This window comes from Mobula hypostoma, chromosome 7, assembly GCF_963921235.1.
Source record: "Mobula hypostoma chromosome 7, sMobHyp1.1, whole genome shotgun sequence".
Lineage (NCBI taxonomy): Eukaryota > Metazoa > Chordata > Chondrichthyes > Myliobatiformes > Myliobatidae > Mobula > Mobula hypostoma.
In genome coordinates, this window is record NC_086103.1 from 159,922,758 (window position 1) to 159,945,275 (window position 22,518).

Here is a 22,518-nt window from a genome sequence, read left to right on the forward strand (position 1 = left end):
CATTGCTGTGAGAATGCGGAAGGAGGACTTCAGCTGAGAGTTAAGCGACCTTCCTGTTTTCATGTGCGTTAATGGGCATCTGTGAGGGAAATAAGAAGGGGAAATGGGCTTGCTGTGAGACCGGGTATAGACTTAATGGGCTTAGTGGCCTCCTCCTTTGTTAAGGAAAGATAAAAATTCCTCGTTATTGCAGATCCTCTAACTCTGTGCAAAATAAGGGCTGCAGTCGCATGTTTGAAGATCTCCGGAAGGTTTTCATCAACTCCAAATAGTTTTTATTTTAGTATACAAATTCCCAACTACTGTAGCTCCTACAGAATTCTGGGCAGAATATTACTTTAGTCCTATAGCAAAATGACTTAGACAAATGTGAGTTGTTTTCTCAGTCACAGAGTTAGACGTGTGGTTTTCATCTGCCTCCCAAGCCATTCAGAATCTGATATGAAAATTTCTGTCCATTCTACTGTTCAGTACTTCAGGATCTGCAGTTGGGTCTGAGATTGTTTTGTCCATGATTTATTACTCATCAGTTATTCTGGGGATCGCTAGATTATCATGGATATTTTCAAAGGTACATTTAATGTCAGAGAAATGCACAAAATATATATTCTGAAATGCTTTTTATTAGCAACCATCCATGGAAACAGAGGAGTGCCCCGAATTAATGACAGTTAAATGTTAGAACCCCAAAGTCCCCCGCATCTCCCCTCCCTCCCGCGTGTAAGCGACAACAAGCAACGATCCCCCCTCCCCCCACCAGCAAAAAAATAGCATCAGCACCCACCACTGAGAACTCTAGCATGAGCAAAAGCAACAGCAAAGACACAGACTTGCATTTACCCCAAAGACTATATGCTCACCCAGTATTCAACAACCACAGGTTCTCTCTCTCCCTAATAAGGGAGAAAGAGATATTTCTGTTTCACAGCGAGAGGGGAGGAATAACAACTCGCTGATTTACAATGTTAGAAGTCCGTTGCGTCATTTTTTACACGCTCTGTGCCCAAAGATCTCAAGTCTCTGGGCACACAACTAAAGATGTTCCAGTTCCCATGACACACCGGTCCGGGTCACAGACCTTCGAATGCCCGTCTCCAGAACCCCGAGATCTAAAGGTGAGCTGAACTCTTAGGCCAGGCCCTTGGCATGTCGGATAACGGCCAGTCGTTACACCCTGAGTGCGGGTCCCATTCCCGCAAAGGACTGAAGTCAGCGTGTAACTCCAGGTCAGGGTCTTCAAAAGAACCCTGAAACGGAAAAATAGAGATATTAAAGATGGAAATAGAGCAGTTTCCAAAGATGCAAGCAAAGGAGTTGCCATTTAGCACCATCTTGACTAAGATCCGCCCTCCGGAGCTTTTGCAGCCAGATTTCAGTGGAAGGCCTTTTTGAAGTTCTAGTTTAATTCCACCTGCAGTCATGCTGAGTAACAGTGCAGTTCTGCTTCTAATACATTGAAATACCTATTACTTGAATGGTGTGTGGGTAAATGTGAATTTTTTTTCCTTTATAGTTTTCATTTATTCTTCCTGACATAATTTCATCCTTCTCCAAATATCACTATTGTTATTATGATGTCACTAAAACAGCTTTTTATACCTGGTTCTGTGTTTTTTTTTAAAAAGTGCACAGTGAGAGATTTATAGCTTTTCTTTTTTGGATGTTGGTTAGCCAGTGATTTTCATCATGTTTTGGTTATGCTCTGGTTCTAATAGCTCATCTCCAACTTGAAAAGTTTCAGTTTCAGATCTGCTGTCTTTCTGTTTTGTTTGTTCTTTAAGAATCTCTAGAGTATTTTTTTTGTCAAAAGTTGGAAGTTGAAATTTTAAATAGTTGAATATGATGAGCACTTTAATAATTGTAGATGTATTGCTAATGATTTTCCTTCTCTTACAGGACTTTCAGTCAGAAAAGAATTGCAATTGAGAAAGACTATGCTCAGGTAACGTGTGAGTGATTTCTTTTTTATATGTTTTGAAGTAATGGCAGTCAGGAGATTTCTTAAGTTCTGAAAATTGATATTGTTGCAAAGTACCTGGAAGTGCAAGGAAAGATGTGATAGATTCATAAGTAGGGATGTCAGTTTTCTTAAAGTTTACAGCTTGTAAGAAGAAAAAATAACGTTAATTTAACAATCAGAGGTGGTCTTCTCCGAGCTTATTCTATCCTGCAATGTGATTAATTTTGATTTTTAACAAAACTGGGAAATTTAAGATTATTTTGGCATTTGTGAGGATTGTAAATCTGATTGCAGCCATCAATTGGAAAGCAGTCTGGAATAGAAGAGACAAAGATGGCATAAATGATTAATCCATTTCAGGAAAGCTTTTCTTTCAAGAATATATAAAAATATTCAATAAAAGCTTTTCTAAATGCAGAAGTAGGTGTCCTGTACAGGTAGTGATTTGTCATTTTAGAAATGTAAAAGACATGGTTGATGGAAACTTTTTCTGAAGTGGAAGTAGGATTATAATGAGCTTGTAATCATGATTGTTTTGATTTGGTGAAATTGTTTACTTTTGCCATCCTTCAATAAATATACTTTATTAATTTGAAAAGTTTCAACTGTCCAAGACTCTTTTCAAAATTTCTTATAAACCAAATAAAGATTATAAATTTATTGATTGTCATTGTCCTTCAAATATAATAACGGTTTTATCAGTGCTATCTTTCACACAGTGGGGAGAATCTTTACAGCTCAACACTTGTGAAAATCGGGTCATAGTATGATGTTTAAACTCATCTAGGTTGCCCCCAAGATGCTTCTAAGTGGATGCCATGAATCATTTACCACTTATTAGTTCCAGTATTATTAATATGAATCCACACTGCAAAATGGTAAAATTTCCTCACTTATATGCAGTACTTAACTCTACAGTCCTCCAAACAGGGACTAACCAGAGCTCTTCTAATGTAACTGTATAAGAGCTTCTGTTTTTTTTCACTTCAATGGTACTGTAATTGAGGCCACCACTTGTGTTTTAAACTGTATACTTGTACCACAAGGCTTACCCCATCCCCACATCATTCAGTTTTACCTTCATGCCATCAGTCTTAGGATATGCCATCAGTCTTAGAATTTGTATGTTCCTGTCAGGATTAAAGGCAAAGTGAATAGGAATAAGGAACCTTGGTTCTCAAGGGATATTGCAACTCTGATAAAGAAGAAGAGGGAGTTGTATGACATTTATAGGAAGCAGGGAGTAAATAAGGAGCTTGAGGAGTATAAGAAGAGCAACAAAATACTTAAGAAAGCAGTCAGGAGGGCTAACAGAAGACATGAGGTTGCCTTGGCAGTCAAAGTGAAGGATAATCCAAAGAGCTTTTACAGGTATATTAAGAGCAAAAGGATTGTAAGGGATAAAATTGGTCCTCTTGAAGATCAGAGTGGTCGGCTATGTGTGGAACCAAAGGAAATGGGGGAGATCTTTGTAGTTACTAAGGAAACTGGCATGAAGTCTATGGAATTAAGGGAAACAAGTAGTGAGATCATGGAAGCTGTACAGATCGAAAAGGAGGAGGTCCTTGCTGTCTTGAGGAAAATTAAAGTGGATAAATCCCTGGGACCTGACAGGGTGTTCCCTTGGACCTTGAAGGAGACTAGTGTTAAAATTGCAGGGGCCCTGGCAGAAATATTTAAAATGTCGCTGTCTACAGGTGAGGTGCCGGAGGATTGGAGAGTGGCTCATGTTGTTCCGTTGTTTAAAAAAGGATCGAAAAGTAATCCGGGAAATTATAGGCCAGTAAGTTTAATGTTGGTAGTAGGTAAGTTATTGGAGGGAGTACTAAGAGACAGAATCTACAAGCATTTGGATTCTGATTTGGACCCATCCAATCTGTACAGGTCCCACCTTCCCCAGAAGAGATCCCAATGATCTAAAAATCTAAAACCCTGCTCCCTGCACCAACTCCTCAGCCACGCATTCAACTGCCATCTCCTCCAATTCTTACCATCACTGTCACGTAACACTGGCAGCAATCCTGAGAATGCCACCGTTGAGGTCCTGTTCTTCAGCCTTCTGCCGAGTTCCCGAAACTCACACTTCAGGACCTCATCCCTCTTCCTGCCTATGTTGTTGGTCCCAACAAGTTCCTATGTGCGAACATCGCAATAGCCTGTCCTGGTTCAACCATGTGGGTGCTACAGCAAGGAAAGCCCATCAACAATTCTACTTCCTCAGGAGACTAAAGAAATTTGGCATGTCCTCTTTGACCTTCATTTTTTTTTTATTATTAATTAGTGCACCATAGAAAGAAGCATCCTGTTTGGATACATAATGGCTTGGTTTGGCAACTGCTGTGCCTGGGACTGAAAGAAACTGCAGACAGTTATGGACACAGCTCAGCTCATCATGGAAACTAGCTTCCTCACCACCACGGACTCTATATTTCTGTCTGCCTCAGTAAAGCAACTAGCATAATCAATGACCACATTCATCCCCTCGCCCACCACACTCACACATTCTGTCTTCTCCCCTCTCAGGTTGGATGCATTACTAAATGACAATAAAAGAGGACTGCGTGTCCTCGTAATCTAATCTAATCTAAGGTACAAAAACCTGAAAGCACACCACTAGAGTCAGGGACAGCTTCTACCCTGTTATAAAACTACTGAATTGTTCCCTATTATAGTAAGATAGACTTTTGACCTCACAAGCTACCTCTTTATGACCTTGGACCTTAATGTCTACCTGCACTACACTTTCACTATAGCTGTTAAGTTTCATTCCGCATTGTTATTGTTTTACCTTGTACTACATCATTGCAATGTCTAATGAATTGATCTAAATGAACGGTATGCAGGACAAGCTTTTCACTGTCCCTCAATATATGTGACAGTGCAACTACAGTTCCATTGCAGATATCAAAATAATTAGTTCCTGAACGTGAGGGGGACCAATAACCTTGTGAGCCAGTCTGCTAAATCTATTGGGGAGCGTTTAAAGTAATTTGGTAGGGGTTGGGAACTGGAGTGATAAGGCTGAGGATGGGGCTGTTGGTTTACAAGCGGAGGCAGTGTGTAGTGAGACTATCAGGAAAGATAGGCAGGTGATGGGGAAAATTACAGTCAGTGGGATGAGTTGCTGTATACAAGGGGGACAAAATCTAAAAGGGTTGACTGATAAAGGACTTGAAGGTGTTATATTTGAATGCACGCAGTGTACAGAATAAAGCAGATGATCTTGTAGCGCGGTTAGAAATTGGAAGGTATGCTGTGGGCATCAGAGTCGTGGCTGAAAGAAGATTTTAGTTGGATCTTGCATCTAAGGATACACATTGTTTCAAAAGGACAGTCAGGTAGGCAGAGGGGGTGGCATGGCTCTTTTGGTAAAAGAATGAAATCAAATATTAGAAAAACGATCGGAAGATGTAGAATTCTTGTGGGTAGAGTTAAGAAAATGCAAGCGTAAACCCCAATGGGAGTTATGTACAGACCTCCAAGCAGGACCCAGAGGGTGGGGTACAAATTACAATGGAAGATAGAAAAGGCAAGTCAAAAGTGCAATGTTATGGTGGTCATGGAGGATATCAATAAGCAGGTAGATGGGGAAAATCAGGTTATCCCATAAGGGAGAATTTGTAGAATGTCTACAAGATGACTTCTTAGAGCAGCTCGTGGTTGAGCCCTCTAGGGGATCAGCTGTTCTGGATTGGGTGTTGTGCAATGAACCAGATTTGATTAGGATAAAGGAACACTTAAGAGACAATGATCATAATATGATAGAATTCATCCTGCAATTTGAGAGGGAAAAGCTAAAGTCAGATGTATTATGTACAGTGGAGTAAAGGAGATTAGAGGCATGAGAGAGAAGCTGATCAAAGCTGATTGGAAGGTGACACTAGCAGGGATGACGGCAGAACAGCAATGGCTGGAGTTTCTGGGAGCAATTTGGAAAATACGGGATAGATACATCCCAAAAAAGAAGTATTCTCAAGGCAGGATAATGCAACTGGCTGACAAGGGAAGTTAAAGCAAGCATAAAAGCAAAAGAGAGGGCATATAATAGAACAAAAATTAGTAGGAAGTTAAAAGATTGGGAAGCTTTTAAAAACCAACAGAGGGCGGCTAAAAAAGTCACAAGGGTTAAGAGTTGAAATGTAAAGGTAATTTAGCTAACTATATCAAACAGGGTACCAAAAGTATTTTCAGATATATAGGAAATGGCAGACAAACTGATTAAGTATTTTGCATCAGTCTTCACTGTGGAAGACACTAGCAGTAGAAGTTTGAGAGTGTCGGGCAGAAGTGAGTGCAGTTGCTATTGCTAGAGAGAAAGTGCTTGGGAAGCTGAAGGGTCTGAAGGTAGACAAGTCACCTGGACCAGATGGACTACACCCCAGGGGCCTGAAAGAGTTAACTGAAGAGGTTGTGGAGGCATTAATAATGATCTTTCATGAATCACTAGATTCTAGCATGGTTCTGGAGGACTGGAAAATTGCAAATGTCACTCCACACTTCAAGAAGGGAGGGAGACAGAAGAACGGAAATAGGCCAGTTACCTGACCTCAGTAGTTGGGAAGGTGTTGGAGTCCATTATTAAGGATGTGGTTTCAGGGTACTTAGAGGCACATGATAAAATAAGCCAAAGTCAGCACAGTTTCCTTAAGTGAAATTTTTACCTAACAAATCTGCTAGAATTCTTTGAGGAGGATCAGTGAATGTTGTGTATTTGGATTTTCAGAAGTCATTTGACAAAGTGTTGCACATGAAGCTGCTTAACAAGATATGAGCCCAAGGTATTATAGGAAAGATACTGGCATGGATAGAGCATTGGCTGGTTAGCAGGAGGCAAAGAGTGTGGAAGTAAATGGAGCCTTTTCTGGTTGGCTGCCAGTGAGTGGAGGTGTTCTGCAGGGATTGGTGTTGGGGCCACTTCTTTTTACATCGTATGTCGATGATTTGGATGACAGATTTGTGGCTAAGTTTGTGGGTGATATGAAGATAGATGAAGGGACAGGTGGTTTTGAGGGAACAGAAAGGCGACAGAAGGACTTGGACTGAGTTAGAGAATGGGCAAAAAAGTGGTAAATGGAATACAGCGTCATGAAGTGTATGATCATGCACTTTGGTAGTAGGAATAAAAGTGTAGATTATTTTTGAAATGGAGAGAAAATTCAAAACTCCAAAGTACAAAGGGACTTGGGAGTCCTCATTCAGGATTCCTCAAAGATTAATTTGCAGGTTGAGTCAGGGGTGAGGAAGGCAAATGCAATGTTAGCATTCATTTTGCGAGGACTAGAATATAAAAACAAGGATGTAATGCTGAGGCTTTATAAGATGCTGGTAAGGCCTCGCTTGAAGTATTGTGTGAAATTTTGGGCCCCTTAATTAAGAAACAATATGCTGACATTGGAGAGGGTTCAGAGGAGGTTCACAAGAATGATTCTAGGAATGAAGAGCTTATCATACAAGAAGCAGTTGATAGCTCTCAGCCTTTACTTGCCAGAATTTAGAAGAATGAGGGGGAGAGGATCTTATTGAAATCTATCAAATATTGAAAAGCTGAGATAGAGTGGCTGTGGAGAAGATGCTTCCTATGGTGAGGGAGTCTAGGACCAGAGGGCACAGCTTCAGAAGAGAGAGGCATCCATTTAGAATGGAGTTAAGGAATTTCTTTAGCCAGAGTGTGGTGAATTTGTGGAAGTTGTTGCCACAGGTGGCTGTGGAGGTCAGGTCATTGGGTGATTTTAAGGGGATGTTGATAGGTTCTTGATTAGTCAAGGTGGTGAAAGGTTATGGGGAGAAGGCAGGGTAATGGAGTTGAGAGGGAAATGGATCAGCCATGATGAAGTGACATAGCAGATTCAATGGGCCAAATGGCCTGATTCTGCTCCTATGTCTTTATGGTCTTATCATCCTTTGTTATCATAGTACTGTCATCAAGCTAAATCTGGCTCAGATTCTTTCTGTGTAGATGAATTTGCTACTTCAGTAAGGCAAAAGCTGTGGAGAACATCTGACTCTGAATACACTTGACTGACATGCATAGTAATTATTTAACTTTTATTATACTGTAAATTGTTATTAAAGACATATTATGAAGTCCAAAAGAAATTTTGGGTAAATTTAGTGACCCTCTGTAATAAGAAGCAAAATCTACCCAAGTTAGCATATGTGCCAATCTGGCAGTGTGCTTTCTTCAAGCCCATTTCAACTTAACAGATCATCAGAGAAAAACACCTGGAAAGAAAGATCAAGGAAGCACTGGAACAAGGGTATCAACTGAGAGTAGCATGGTTAAAGGCTAGAGACCCTGTCAGAGGTTCACAAATTAAATTTCAGGAAAGACTGGCATAATTGGCAAAGCATCCAAAAGAGGAAATGGATTGTGCGTGGTCAGTTGAAGAATGGAACTTTCAAAAACAATATTTGAGTGTTGTGAAAGGAAATGGAAACATTCTGAAGGAATGAGAAGCATTCCTCTCATGTCTAGAAGATAAGCTGACTTGTTACCAATTAATAGAGCTGAGGAAAATGGAGTAGGATGTTAATGTCATGAGATTAAACACTTCTCGAGCATTCTCAAGTGAAGATAAACTGAAGGAAAATCTGGTTTAGGGTTTAGTATATTAAATAGGGAGATATGGCTATGTGAAAAGGTTGAAGCAAGACAGAGGTAGTAGAATGTATGTTTTAAATCTCCGCCGCATCTGCTCCGAGGATGAGGCTTTCCATTCCAGGGCATCTCAAATGTCCTCCTTCTTTAAGGATCGTGGTTTCCCTTCTACCGTCATCAGTGATGCCCTCACCCGCATCTCCTCCATTTCCCACACTTCGGCCCTCACCTCATCCTCCCGCAACCATAACAGGGACAGAGTTCCCCTTGTCCTTACCTACCACCCCACCAGCCTCCGGATCCAGCACATTATCCTCTGCAACTTCCGCCACCTTCAACAGGAGCCCACCACTAAGCACATCTTTCCCTCTCCACCCCTCTCCGCTTTCTGCAGGGATTGGTCCCTCCACGACTCCCTTATCCGCAAGTCCATTCCCACGGATCTCCCACCCAGCACTTATCCCCATAAGCGTAAGTGCTACACCTGTCCCTACACTTCCTCTCCTGCCACCATTCAGGGCCCCAAACAGTCCTTCCAGTCACTTCACTTGTGAGTCTGTTGCAGTCATCTGTTGCAACCGGTGCTCCCGGTGCAGCCTTCTCTACATCGGTGAAACCCGACGCAGATTGGGGGACCACTTCGTCGAGCACCTCCACTCCGTCCGCCACAACAGACAGGATCTGCCGGTAGTCACCCACTTCAACTCTGCCTCCCATTTGCATTCAGATATGTCCATACATGGCCTCCTCTACTGCCATGATGAGGCTAAACTCAGGTTGGAGGAGCAACACCTCATATACCGTCTAGGTAGTCTTCAGCCCCTTGGTATGAACATAGAATTCTTCAACTTCTGGTAATTCCCTCCCCCTCCCTTCCTCTATCCCTATTTCACTCTGCCCCCTCCCCCAGCTGCCTATAACCTACCTCATGGTTCCGCCTCCTTCTTCTACTACCCATTGTTTTCCTGCCTATGACGTCGATGCTTCCCCTCCCCCACCCCTTTGTCTTTCAAATTACTGATCTTTCAACCGAACCTACAAGCATTCTTCAGATCCTTCCCCCTCCTTCATTCTTCAGTCCTGGCGAAGGGTTCCGGCCCGAAACGTCGACTCATCGTTTCCACTGATACTGCCCGACCTGCTGAGTTCCTCCAGCGTACTGTAAGCGTTGCTTTGATCCCAGCATCTGCAGATTATTTTGTGTTTTAAATTTTTGCCCCTTAACTATATTGAAATGGTGGGTGCAAAGGGTACAAGAGAGAAATTTAGGGCAATGTTACTTAACGGGGAAAGAACTAGTTCATTTTTGTTTTCTGGTGAACCCAGAATAGATTTTTTAGAATTTGAGCTTAAATTGCTTCAGATGGATTTAGATGGTATAAGTCAGTTGTGCAATAATAAGCACTGTAGCCATTTTATTAGTTATACCTGCTCATTGATGCAAATACCTAGTCAGCCAATCTTGTGGCCATAACTCAATGCATAAAAGCATGTAGACATGGTCAAGGAGTTCAGTTGTTGTTCAGATTAAACATCAAAATGTGGAAGAAATTTTATTTAGGTTACTTACACTGTGGAATGGTTGTTGGTGCCAGATGGGGTGGTTTGAGTATCTCAGAAACTGCTGTTCTTCTGAAATTTTAACACACAACAGTCTCTAGAGTTTACAGAGAAAGAAAATAACATCCACTGAGGGGAGTTCTGGGAGGAAAATGCCTTATTAATGAGAGAGATCAGAAGAGAATGGGCAGACTGATTCATGCCAATAGGAAGGTAACAGTAACTCAAATAACCACGTGATGTAAAAGGACATTGCTGAACCCACAACACATCGAACCTCGAAGTGGATGGGCTACAGTAGCTGAACACCATGAACATAATGGCCTCTTTATTAGGTGCAAGGGATACCTAATAAAGTGGCCACTGAACAACATTCCCTCAGAAAGTTCTTTTACACTGGTATGGACCAATCATTGCTCTGAGCAGGAAGTTTTTACATGGCCTGAAAACTGCGCAGCACTTCGAAAAAACATTGTATAAAAGAAAGTTCCAGCTGTGCAGCAACAAAGGCTAGGTACGTAAGAGCATTTCAGTTACTGCATGGCCGCACAACCGTGCAGCTTAGAGGGGACAGTGCCACCGAGTATGTTGTCTGTTCTTGGGCTAGAAGTATAGCAATTATAATAACAACTTATGAGAGTTAATGATTTGCTGGTATAAGAGCATCATGATCATGGGTTACGGATGTATTGTGTCAGATGGAGAACCATTACCTGATTGGTATTTTAGAAGTACTATTGTAAGGAATGGACTAAAGTTTTCTCTTGACTTTTGTTAAGTTGCAGTTGAGAAGAAGTTCAGGGATGTAATTTGTACAACAAAGACTTCCTTGCAGAATGACGATAAATGTTGAAATATGACAAAAAAAATTAAATTTATTTAAAATATCAATGTCAATTGCAGTTTAGGGGAGGGTAGTGAGCCATTTTTGATTCATTGCAAGTCAAACTGATGTTATCCAGTTGTTTTGTTAGTTTAAAAAATGTAAAAAATAAAACATACTGGAGGCTATCGGTGGACATCATTTAATGCAATGCTGGATGAATTGAGTTAATTCTCTGCTCTTCCCAGGAAAGGTATTTCATTCTTAACTGCTTTGGCAAAGCTTATTTGACCGAATCAGCAGAAGTATGCTTTCTAATGTCTAAGCAAATGTTATTTGCAATTATAGGAATGTTTAGAGATTCCATTGTGCAGGAAAGGATCAATTCATACACTTGAAACCTGCATATGTACTTTCAAAAGATGTGGTGGATAGATTGAAATCTTAGTGTGTCTAGTGTATAAGATGAGTAATGGGACAAATTCTAATTAATGTCATGCATCAGATGGTTTTAGTGGATTCCAACTAGAGCATAGCTCTTGAGTTATTATATCTTTAACATCTATAATTAAAATCATTCCATTCAAAAATCCACTTTGAATGTTATTTTATGATGCAAGGCCAAGCATACCTGATCATAAAAATTGATTTAATTGAGGTCAGCTTGATCCTGACTCAGCATTTATTTTAGCATGGTTATTAAATGTTATGAGTTCCAGAAGTGAAAGTGTACTTTACATCTCAATGTGTTATTGTACTACCTTGCAACAGTGTGGGACATTGTAGAAGCAGAAGACAGACAAAGAAGTGCTGTGTAACTGTGCAGTTAGAAGCAGGAAGGCTGCATGGGCTTTGTGGCCAGTGATCTCACTGGGTATTGATTTAACTACAGAAAGGATTCTGTGAAATTTGGAGTAAGTTAACATGGCTATTACAAAGTAATTAAGTCATTCAGTGACTTTGAAACGCATATGTTCTTAAGAAAACCATCTGTTTTGGAATAAGTAATTTGTCCTCAGCAGCAGGATCACAAAATCTGAACATCATTTTCCACAAATATATGTACTACACCTAGTTCCACCACACCACAACCTCTCGATCCATTCACTGTCTCCACTTGTCTGTTATTTCAGTATTAGGTGAAGAGAAATTTTCCCCATTTAAATTCTGGTAAGACTAAAACGAGTGAAGCCATTGTCTTCGTTTGCTGACACAAACTCTATTCCACTTGGCAACAGTCTGAAGTTGAATCAGACCCAGCAGAACCTTTGCTGACATATTTGCTTTCAAGATTTGTTTCTGAGTGCACATTCGTATCCTTAGAAAGCCTATTTCCATCTCAGGCACACTGCCCAAGGTGGGTACTACCTTTGCACATTCTATTATTTTCTTTTGTTACTCAATTCTGAAGAAAGTTGATCAAGCTGAAGCATTAACTTTTTTTGGCAATGTTGCCTAATCTGCTTATTGCCACTGTTTTTATTTGTTTGTTTTTTCCAAGGTGCTTCTGCTTAGCTTCCCACAAACTAATCTTGAGACCTGAGGTCTTACAAATACGGGTGGCTCCCGTTTTCCAAACGTTCACTTTACGACGCCTCGCTGTTATGAAAGACCTACATTAGTTACCCTGTTTTCGCTAACAAGGTGTTTTTACTGTTACAAGAAAAGGCAGCGCGCGCTGGAAGAGCCAAGCTCCTCCCCCAGAACTGCATTCTAGCCGGCATTGCTTAAACACATGCTTTATCTCGATTTATTTTGTGCATCAGTTAGCAAGATGAGTTCTAAGGTATCGGAAAAGCCTAAAAGAGCTCATAAGGGTGTTCGTGAGCATAAAACTAGACATAATTAAGTGTTTTGATTGTGGTGAACGAAGTAAGGATATTGTCCACACGTTGAACTTGCCTGCGTCCACCATTCGCAATATTTATACGCAGAGAGAGAGAATTTTGAAAGCTGCCGATGTTACTGTTGGTTCTGCTCATAGCAATGTGGTCTCTCTTAGTCGGTATCCAATAATGGATAAAATGGAAAGTCTATTGCTTGAGTGAGTTGATGGGTGTACAAAGTGTGGGGTTCCGTTAAGTTTTCTTATACTTAAGGAGAAATCAGTCAGTCTTTTTAATAAGCTGAAACAGAAAGCACTGGACGATGGTGATGGAAGTGTTGCAAAAGTGGAATTTAAAGGTAGCCATGGGTGGTTTGATCAGTTTCTGAGGTGAGGGCAGCTTCATAGTTTAAGCAGTGGTCCCCAACCTCCGGGCTGTGGGCCGATACATTGCCGCGAAGAATGCAGCAGTGCAGCGGTAGTCAGAACGCACCCAGCACATCTTTAAGAAAAAGAGCTGAAATAAACAAGCTAATTAATTAGGTGCCGCCTGGCACGTAAATGTTGGCCCTGATCAGGGGCGATTGCCTATTGCATCAGGTGGTTATTCGTATAAGCAAGTGTTTAACTGTGACGAAACTGCAATTTATTGGAGTCTTCCCGATTCTGGTAAGTGATACTACACTGTACATACATTATTCCTACTTTATATAGGCTGTGTATTTTTAGGTGTTATTTGGTATGATTTGGCAGCTTCATAGCTTAAAGGTTACTGGAGAGAGTGTTTCTGCCGAGAGCGCTTGCACTGTGTTTCTACCGCGAGCGCTTCTGCGAGATTTTCGCTACGCTAGACAGTGCTGCAGAAAAGTATTTCTACTTTATATAGGCTGTGTATTTATCATATCATTCCTGCTTTTACTATATGTTACTGTTATTTTAGGTCTTATGTGTTATTTGGCATGATTTTGTAGGTTATTTTTTGGGTCTGGGAACGCTCAAAAAGTTTTCCCATATTAATAAATGGTAATTGCTTATTCACTTTACAACATTCCGGCTTACGAACCATATCATAGGAACGCTCTACCTTCGGATAACGGGGGAAACCTGTATCCTAAAAATCTTGCACCAACACTGTTGAACTTAGCATCCTATATGGACTACAGGCTATGTGGTTATTTAAAATTTTGTCTTGATTTCAAACTTTGTCATTGCCATGGCTTTCATACATTTGTTGTCCCACCTAGCTTTGTAATCTCATATGTTTGTACTCATCTAATTGTGGCCTTTCCTGCATTCTAGATTTTAAGGCACAGCAAACAATGATCTAAGTAAGTTGGCAAGACCAAACTCTGCATCTACCTATTAATTTACTTTTACCTGACAATTGAACCCTTTGACTGTTCTTTGGACATCTGCCTTAATATCAGCTTGTGTAGCTTAGTGTCTGATTTTTGTTTGAAAAATCTCATGTGAAGAGCTTCGACTGTTTGTCATATTAACAGACTTTAATGTGGGAAGACTGAGACTTCCCATATCACAGCTAAGACTTCAAAACAAAAATCTAGACTGCCACACCAGTGCTGAACTGAACTGAGGTAGAACTGCACTGCCAATTTTTTTTTTGGAGGAGGTTTTAAACTGAGGAGACTTTAAACTGCACCTTGAGCTGAGGTGAAAAGTCCCCAGGTATTATTTTGGAGCTACGGATGGGAAGTATTCCAATTGTCAATACCAATATTTATCCCCTAATCGTTATTACTAAAACCAGTTTGTTTGGTCATTATCACATTTTTATTGGTTGAAGCTCGTCATGAGCAAATTAACTGAACAATGATCATCTTCTCAACTTTTCTCTTGATTAGTCCCTTGCGGTTGGCTTACTTACACTATGTTTTCGTGGACTTTTGAGGAAAATTCCATACTGGCTTCATCAGCCAAAACGAAGACTCTGCTGACCTGTTGAAGGTCATCACTGATTATTGCCTTTATCAAGGTGTGGCCCTTAAGATATGGGAAGTGGTCAGTGTTTTCCACAATTTTCATCCTTAATTATAAACACAAGATACTCTGCAGATGTTGGGGTCAAAGCAACGCTCACAACATGCTGGAGGAACTCAGCAGGTCAGGGAGCATCTGTCGAAACGATCAGTCAACGTTTCGGGCCGGAACCCTTTGTCAGGACTGAAGAGGGAAGGGCAGAGACCCTACAAAGAAGGTGGGGGGAGAGTGGGAAGGAGAAGGCTGGTAGGTGCCAGGTGAGAAGCTAGTAAGGGGAAAGATAAAGGTCCCCCACCCCTTATTCAGTCCTGATGAAGGGTTCCAGCCCGAAACGTTGACTGATCGTTTCCACTGATGCTGCCTGACTTGCTGAGTTTCACCAGTGTGTTGTGAGTGTTGCTTTCATCCTTAATTGTCAGAGGACAGTGGATTGAAGGAGCATATTGATGAATACTTTTATCTAGCTTCAAATTAGTTCTGAAGATTAGCTCTCCTCCCATAGGAAGTTTTATAGGAGGTAAGATGCAGTAATGTTGGCAAGAAAGATTAAGGAAGGTATTGGGGCTATGACACACCCTTATTTGACACTGGCCTTCACTGAGAATAATTCAGTTGTAGGCCTATTAGTTAACACTGTAACATAAGAACAAAGCAGCTGAATCTGAGGTGAGTATTCTGCAGTGCCTTCCGAATAAAGTCTTTCTTTGATTAGCAAATTCTTTGATGTGTATAGAGGTTCATTCTGCTCGCTACATTTTTATTGGAGTTATTCAGAGGTAAAGATGATAGCCATGTGGTTCATGGAAAATTGTAAGAACACTGGAAAGAGGCATTGGGATGGAAATTGGCAATGGTTTTCCTTATGATGGACTACAGGGAGATTACTCGGACATTTCATAAGGACTTCACTGGCTGTGCAAACCTTGCAGGGACTTGAAGCAGAGGAGGTTTTAAGTATACACATTGTCGTCCATGTTTTTTTTTCTGTTAAATATATGGTAAGTGGCTTATAATGATCTTAAAAGTGGCATATATATGGTAAGTGGCATATAATGTGTATTTATATGGATAGCTCTGCTCTTTACCGAATTTACCTTTTCATAGCCACCCAATAAAGATTTTTGGAAGGTTTAATACTACCAAGTCGTCATTCCTTCCTATCAGCTCGGTGAAAGATGCCCTTTGGTCTGCCAGCACATCAGGATGTCCAGAGAGGAATGTTGCCGACTGGCACATTACAGGCTAGGGAGTGAGTACATGCTGAGGCGATTGAAGCTTGGTGTAGCTACCACAAAGGTGGGGAAGACCCACAATAAGTCATAGTCATCATCATACTTTATTGATCCCGGGGGAAATTGGTTTTCGTTACAGTTGCACCATAAATAATAAATAGTAATAGAACCATAAATAGTAATATGTAAATTATGAAATAAGTCCAGGACCAGCCTATTGGTTCAGGGTGTCTGACCCTCCAAGGGAGGAGTTGTAAAGTTTGATGGCCACAGGCAGGAATGACTTCCTATGACGCTCTGTGTTGCATCTCAGTGGAATGAGTCTCTGTCTGAATGTACTCCTGTGCCCACCCAGTACAATTATGTAGTGGATGGGAGACATTGTCCAAGATGGCATGCAACTTGGACAGCATCCTCTTTTCAGACACCACCGTGAGAGAGTCCAGTTCCATCCCCACAGCCTCACTGGCCTTACGAATGAGTTTGTTGATTCTGTTGGTGTCTGCTACCCTCAGCCTGCTGCCCCAGCACACAACAGCAAACATGATAGCACTGGCCACCACAGACTGGGTTCTTCTGGTTACTGGACAGGGATGGGATGGGTTGGATGAGATAGCACCTCAGTTAGGGTAGTAGCAGTAACGTATTACCCCAGGGGGCCACATGAGTGGCAACAGTGCCATTGATTTTGTGCAATATAATTGAACATTACTGAACACATTGTCAGTGACTATAAGAATGAAAAGGCATTGCATAGTTTAAACTTGTACATGTTTTTTCAATGTGAATAAAGTTTATTTTGGTATAAAGATAATTTAAACAAAAAATAGCAGCATAATCTGCATTTTATTTAGCTGAGTCATGCTGAACAGAATAGTTCTACTTCATTTTCTTGATATAAGAGATAACTGGCATTTTGGAAGATTAGCGGGATGAATTTGTAAACTGCTGTGGGGCTGCGGCCATCTCCTTTCAGATGAGAACAGGGCATTTCTACATGACTTCTCTCCCTACTACAGCCTCCACCCTCCCTCTCCTGCCACAGCTCATTCTGTTCATTTCCGATTTTCAAACAATTCTTGGGAATGGAATCCTTTCATAACCTGGAGATTGTAGTATTCTAAGTCAAGCAGTTTCTTGAAAAAAATGCTGAATGTTGATAAGTAATGTTCTCTTTCAGAATAGTGTTTAGTAGTTTAATTTCGAATGTTGCATGAGGCATGATCTAAATTCAGATTTTTACTGGTACAGTGCAGTTATAGCAAGGTTATGCAATGTACATTTTGTCACTTGGCACAGGGCCCAGAATAGCATTCTTGCACATTGGATAATAAAATGGCACTAATGTTTGAATAACTAAGGGCTGTGGTGCTGGTAAGCAGTGTTTTTATAACTTCCGTCTGTGGGCTTAACCAGGAAAGCACTAGTCTGAAGTAAATCCTGCTTCAAGTCACAGATGGACCAAAAAGGCTAGATTTGATTAATCTAGACTGCAGCACTGATTGCTGTATTATTTTTCCACAAATGTCCATCAATTAACTAAATAATTAATCTATACAGAAGAGTTGGAATTATTTGAGCCGGATCTTTAAATTTGTGTGAAAAAGGCAAAAATAACGTTCCGTATGAAACAGTGGTCATGTCCTGTAGAAATTTGAGGCTAGCCTCAGATGAAGAGTGGTAATACTGTTTAAGTTATAGTAAATGGACTTACTGAGTAAATTTTCTTAATGAAGCAAAACTTGAATCTTAGAAAATTATGTATAAATTTATCAAATATGGCACAGCCTTGTGCTACATCTGGGGTTTGTTATATATTCCAGCTGTTATTTTAACATTAATATTCTCCAGGATCTTGACTTACATGGGAAGATTGCTGGACTTTCTCTTGTTCTCTGCTGAGAACGTGATTTGATGCAATTTTAACCATAACATTACACTTTGGCCTGAGACCATGAAACTTGTTACAAGTGAAAGTCTTTATTACTTTGGCTATTGATTGCTTATAATTTGATATTACTGAAGTCCAACATTTCCATTCCTGTTACAGACCTTAGAATCAGAAAATTGTGCACTTTCAGTATGATAAATGCTCAGATACCCAAAGGATCTGATTTTTTTCTTAGCAAGTACAAATAAAGTTTGAAAATGTGTACCTTTATATTCAGATTACTTTACAATTGTTAGTTGTTGTATTTACAAATATAAAATGCATTTAGCTGCACCCAGATTCCTAATTAATCACAAAGCTTGTGATCATCTTAAGGGCTAAATGCTGCAGCAAAATTGAAAGCAGCAGTGTTGCTTTTTACCATGTTTGTTCATCGTCGCTGAAGACCTCGACATCATTGATGGTGTCGAGACTAGCGCGTGATTTGGATTTAAGTGAGGGAGAGTTGCGCAGCGTCAGCCTCTCTCTCTTCCCAATTCCCATCTGGATCCAGTGGCAAGACAGAGTCGAGACGGCTGGAGATGGGACTAGGCGCAGTGGATGACCAGGACGTCTTCTGTGTCTTGTCCTGCTCTACACGTTCCACGACACTTGCCGAGACCACCTTCTTGACCATTGGATCTTCCATTGGTCTCGTCTGCTCAATCCGCCAGAGTCTGTCTTCACATGCTGAGATAGACATCTCCCTATCTCATCGATTGTTTGAGACCCATTGGCTATCCTCACCTGGTTTAGCCGGCTTGTCGAAGCTGTTGGCCGGGGTGTGGCCACTGTCGCATGCAAACAGCTACGAGGAGCCACAGGTGAGAGCTGAGTGCCAGGTAGGGACCAAAGGTGGACGAACCGTCTTGAAAAGGATGTGACATGTTCCCCCCACCAGAGGTGCTACCCCTCCCTGACACCCCTTATGAAGCCAGTTAACAGCAATTTTATAGTTGTGTATATTGGTGCTAATTCCTTGAAGCTTTCTGTTTTGCACCAACAGACATTTGATTCTCTGTTTGTAAACTCGTTTTCAAATATGCAACAACTTGCATTTCTGTAACACATCTAATAGAATGGCCAAGCTATTTCACAGGAGTGTGGTCACACACATTTGATACCAGGCCTCATAGATGGAGGTAGTCTTCAAGAGATCTCTTAAAAAGAAGTTGATGGACAATTTAGGAAGTAAATTCCTTAGTTTAGAGCCTTAGCAGTGAAAGAATAGTCATTAATGGTTAATTAATTAAAAATTTACATTTGCAAATTCCATGCTTAAAATGTTACAGTATTGGTGGTTGGCAAGGCCTTAGAAGGATTTGGAAATATGGATAATATTTGGAAATAAGTTAAGATTTTAGAAGCAAATTGTTGCTGGACCAGGAGTTACCCAAAGTCCATGAGAGAAAAAAATGATGTTGGGGCGTCTATGTGCAGACTAGAATTTGAACAGCAAGTTAAACTATGGGAAGCAGAGTATTAAATGAGCTGAACTTCGTAAAGCATGCCAGTTGAAATTGAGCAAAAAAATTATTTATCTGGTTCAACTTCTTCCCTTATGACAACTACTGACCCAGCAAATTTCCAGGTCTTGGAGCCATTAAAACCTCTCTGGGGTGTCCACCTTGATTGATAATGATTCCACCAGACTTGGTTGAACTGGATTTCCAGGCCTCTGAGGAAAAACATCAACACAAGTGGGTGTCCTTTTTAACTATCCGGGAATGGAGAGAATCAAAGGATGATGTAATCTGTCTAGAATCTACCATTCTTGGCTCTTTCTACGTATCATGCAGGACATATACAAACCTCTGGTTCAAACTTGTCCCAAACTGGCTCAAACATTTACCTCTTATGTTGGCATGATATTTGGTAAACAATTTGTATATAGCTTTTCCTTGTTTTTATTCCCAGGATAAGATTTAACTAGGAAGAAGGATGCATTGTTTATTGAATGTTCCTGCACATCTGGTGTAGGAAGTGAAATGAAATTCCAATCTGTTGCACAGCTACTTGGCAGAGTCAATATGTGATTCTTCTGGATGAGCTGCTTTGCACACAGTTGAAAATATAGTCGCTATAACATGAAGGAAGGCTGAGTTTAAAAAGGAAACGAACTGCTGGAGGAATTCGCCAAGGTCAAGTAGCATTTGTGGAAGGCAAAGGGACTGATGCAGGATTTTATCACAAAATGTCAATCATCCCTTAGTTGCCACAGATGCTGCTTGATTCACTGATTTCCTCTGGCAGTTTATTCTCTTGTTTCTCCAGCGGATGACAGACTTCCATTTCAACGCATCTTAAAATAATTTATAGGCAGCTGCAATTGCATTATAAAGTATTAAACAGTTTCTATGAAGGTAAGCATACCTCATGATTAGATAATCTTTCAGAAATGCTAATTCAGAAATATGTATTGTTCTTGAAAAGAAAAATCTCAGGTGGTTAGGCAGTATCTGTGAAAAGAAACAGTAATGTTTCAGACCCTGGGATCTTTTATGAATACAGAGTGAAGCAAGTTCATCTACAGAAAACATGTTCATGGGTACAACAAAGAGAATTTCTGTAAGGTGAAATAATATTATAATGAAGGATAGTTAGATCATTTTAAGCTTAATGTCTGTATAATGTATTGCTGATATTGCATAGCCTGTATAATGTTTCTTTGGCTTACTGAAATATGCTCAGCAGTTAAGAGCAGGTTAGAAATTGGCTGCAAAACTGAAATTTTCAAGTTTTTGCATGATTGCAACAAACAGCAGGGATTTGGTGTTCCAGACAAAATGTTAGGGAAATTTTCCACCTTGCTCTTGCCTTTGTGAGGTCTAGCAGTGACTTTTCCCTTCAAAGACTCATACTCCTTGTACGAGTCTGTGGGATTATACCAGATATTATCGGTAGTGAAAAACTAGCTTACAGCATCCAATGTTCGTCCATCGTTGACGTCGATGAGGACCTCGACATCATTATGATGGGGTGGAGACTAGCGCATGATTTGGATTTAAGTGAGGGAGAGTTGCGCAGCATCAGCCTCTCTCTCTTCCCAATTCCCATCTGGATCCAGTGGCAAGACAGAGTCGAGACAGCTGGAGATGGGATTAGGCGCAGTGGATGACCAGGACGTCTTCTGTGTGTTGACGTGCTCTACACGTTCCATAACGCTTGCAGAGACCGCCTTCTTGAACGTTGGACCTTCCATTGGTCTTGTCCGCTCAATCCTCCAGAGTCTGTCTTCATATGCTGGGATAGACAACTCCCTATCTCACCGAGGGTTTGAGACCCGTCGGCTATGCTCACCTGGTTTAGCCGACTTGTCGAAGCCGTTGCCTGGGGTGTGGCCGCTATCGCATACAAACAGCTACGGGGAGCCATAGGTGAGAGCTGAGTGCCAGGTGGGGACCAAAGGTGGACTAACTGCCCTGAAAAGGACGCGACATGTTCCCCCACCAGAGGTGCTACCCCTCCCTGAAACCCCATACACCCCAGTATAAGCCCACAGATATTCGCACAGCTAACTTGATAATATTTCCTCCTGCCCTCCCTCCATTTTCTTAGTTCCTCTATCTCAATTGCATTTGCTCTGTTAATGAGACATTCTGCATGGGTGCCTGTGAAATTACTTCCTTCTTATCATTTCTTTTCTTCCATGGCATCTGCCTCTCCATTCACCAGGTTATCCTTTGCAATTTCCACAATTCCAATAAGATTCCTCCACCAGACATACATTTTCTCCTACCCCCCCCCCCCAACAACTCATTAGCATTTTGAAGGGATTACTACCTTCATGACTTGCTGGTTGACCTTCATGACCTTCATGAGGCTGTCTACAAGAAGGGTCAGAGCCGTCTCTATTTCCTGAGGAGACTGAGGTCCTTTAACATCTGCCGGACAATGCTGAAGATGTTCTACGAGTCTGTGGTGGCCAGTGCGATCATGATTGCTGTTGTGTGCTGGGGCAGCAGGCTGAGGGTAGCAGACACCAACAGAATCAACAAACTCATTCGTAAGGCCAGTGATGTTGTGGGAATGGAACTGGACTCTCTGACAGTGGTGTCTGAAAAGAGGATGCTGTCCAAGTTGCATGACATCTTGGACAATGTCTCCCATCCACTATATAATGTACTGGTTGGGCACAGGAGTACATTCAGCTAGAGACCCATTCCACCGAGATGCAACACAGAGCGTCATAGGAAGTCATTCCTGCCTGTGGCCATCAGACTTTACAACTCCTCCCTTGGATGGTCAGACACCCTAAGCCAATAGGCTGGTCCTGGACTTACTTCCTGGCATAATTTACATATTACTATTTAACTATTTATGGTTTTATTACTATTTAATTATTTATGGTGCAACTGTAATGAAAATCAATTTCCCCCGGGATCAATCAAGTATGACTATGTTTACTCTTCCACCATTACCTTACCCTTCACATCACATGGCACCTGCAGGAAATGCAGTAATTGCTCTTTCTTGAGTATCTGTGCTTAGACAGTAAGAGTGACCCTAAACTTCAGATTGTCTGCCACTTAATCCATTGTCCATTCCCACTCTGACCTATTGTATGCAGCCTCCTACATTATTGCACCCAG

The 22,518-nt window shown here is 41.1% G+C and overlaps 1 protein-coding gene across 4 annotated transcripts in view; it reads left to right on the forward strand.

The window, feature by feature from the left end:
- LOC134349702 (F-BAR and double SH3 domains protein 2-like) overlaps positions 1 to 22,518 on the forward strand; it is a 253,167-nt gene that overhangs the window by 50,022 nt on the left and 180,627 nt on the right. For all 4 annotated transcript variants that reach the window (XM_063054428.1, XM_063054429.1, XM_063054427.1 and 1 more), the window contains one exon: positions 1,897 to 1,942. In XM_063054428.1, the coding sequence (XP_062910498.1) occupies positions 1,897 to 1,942 (46 nt within the window). The remainder of the gene's footprint in view (positions 1 to 1,896; positions 1,943 to 22,518) is intronic.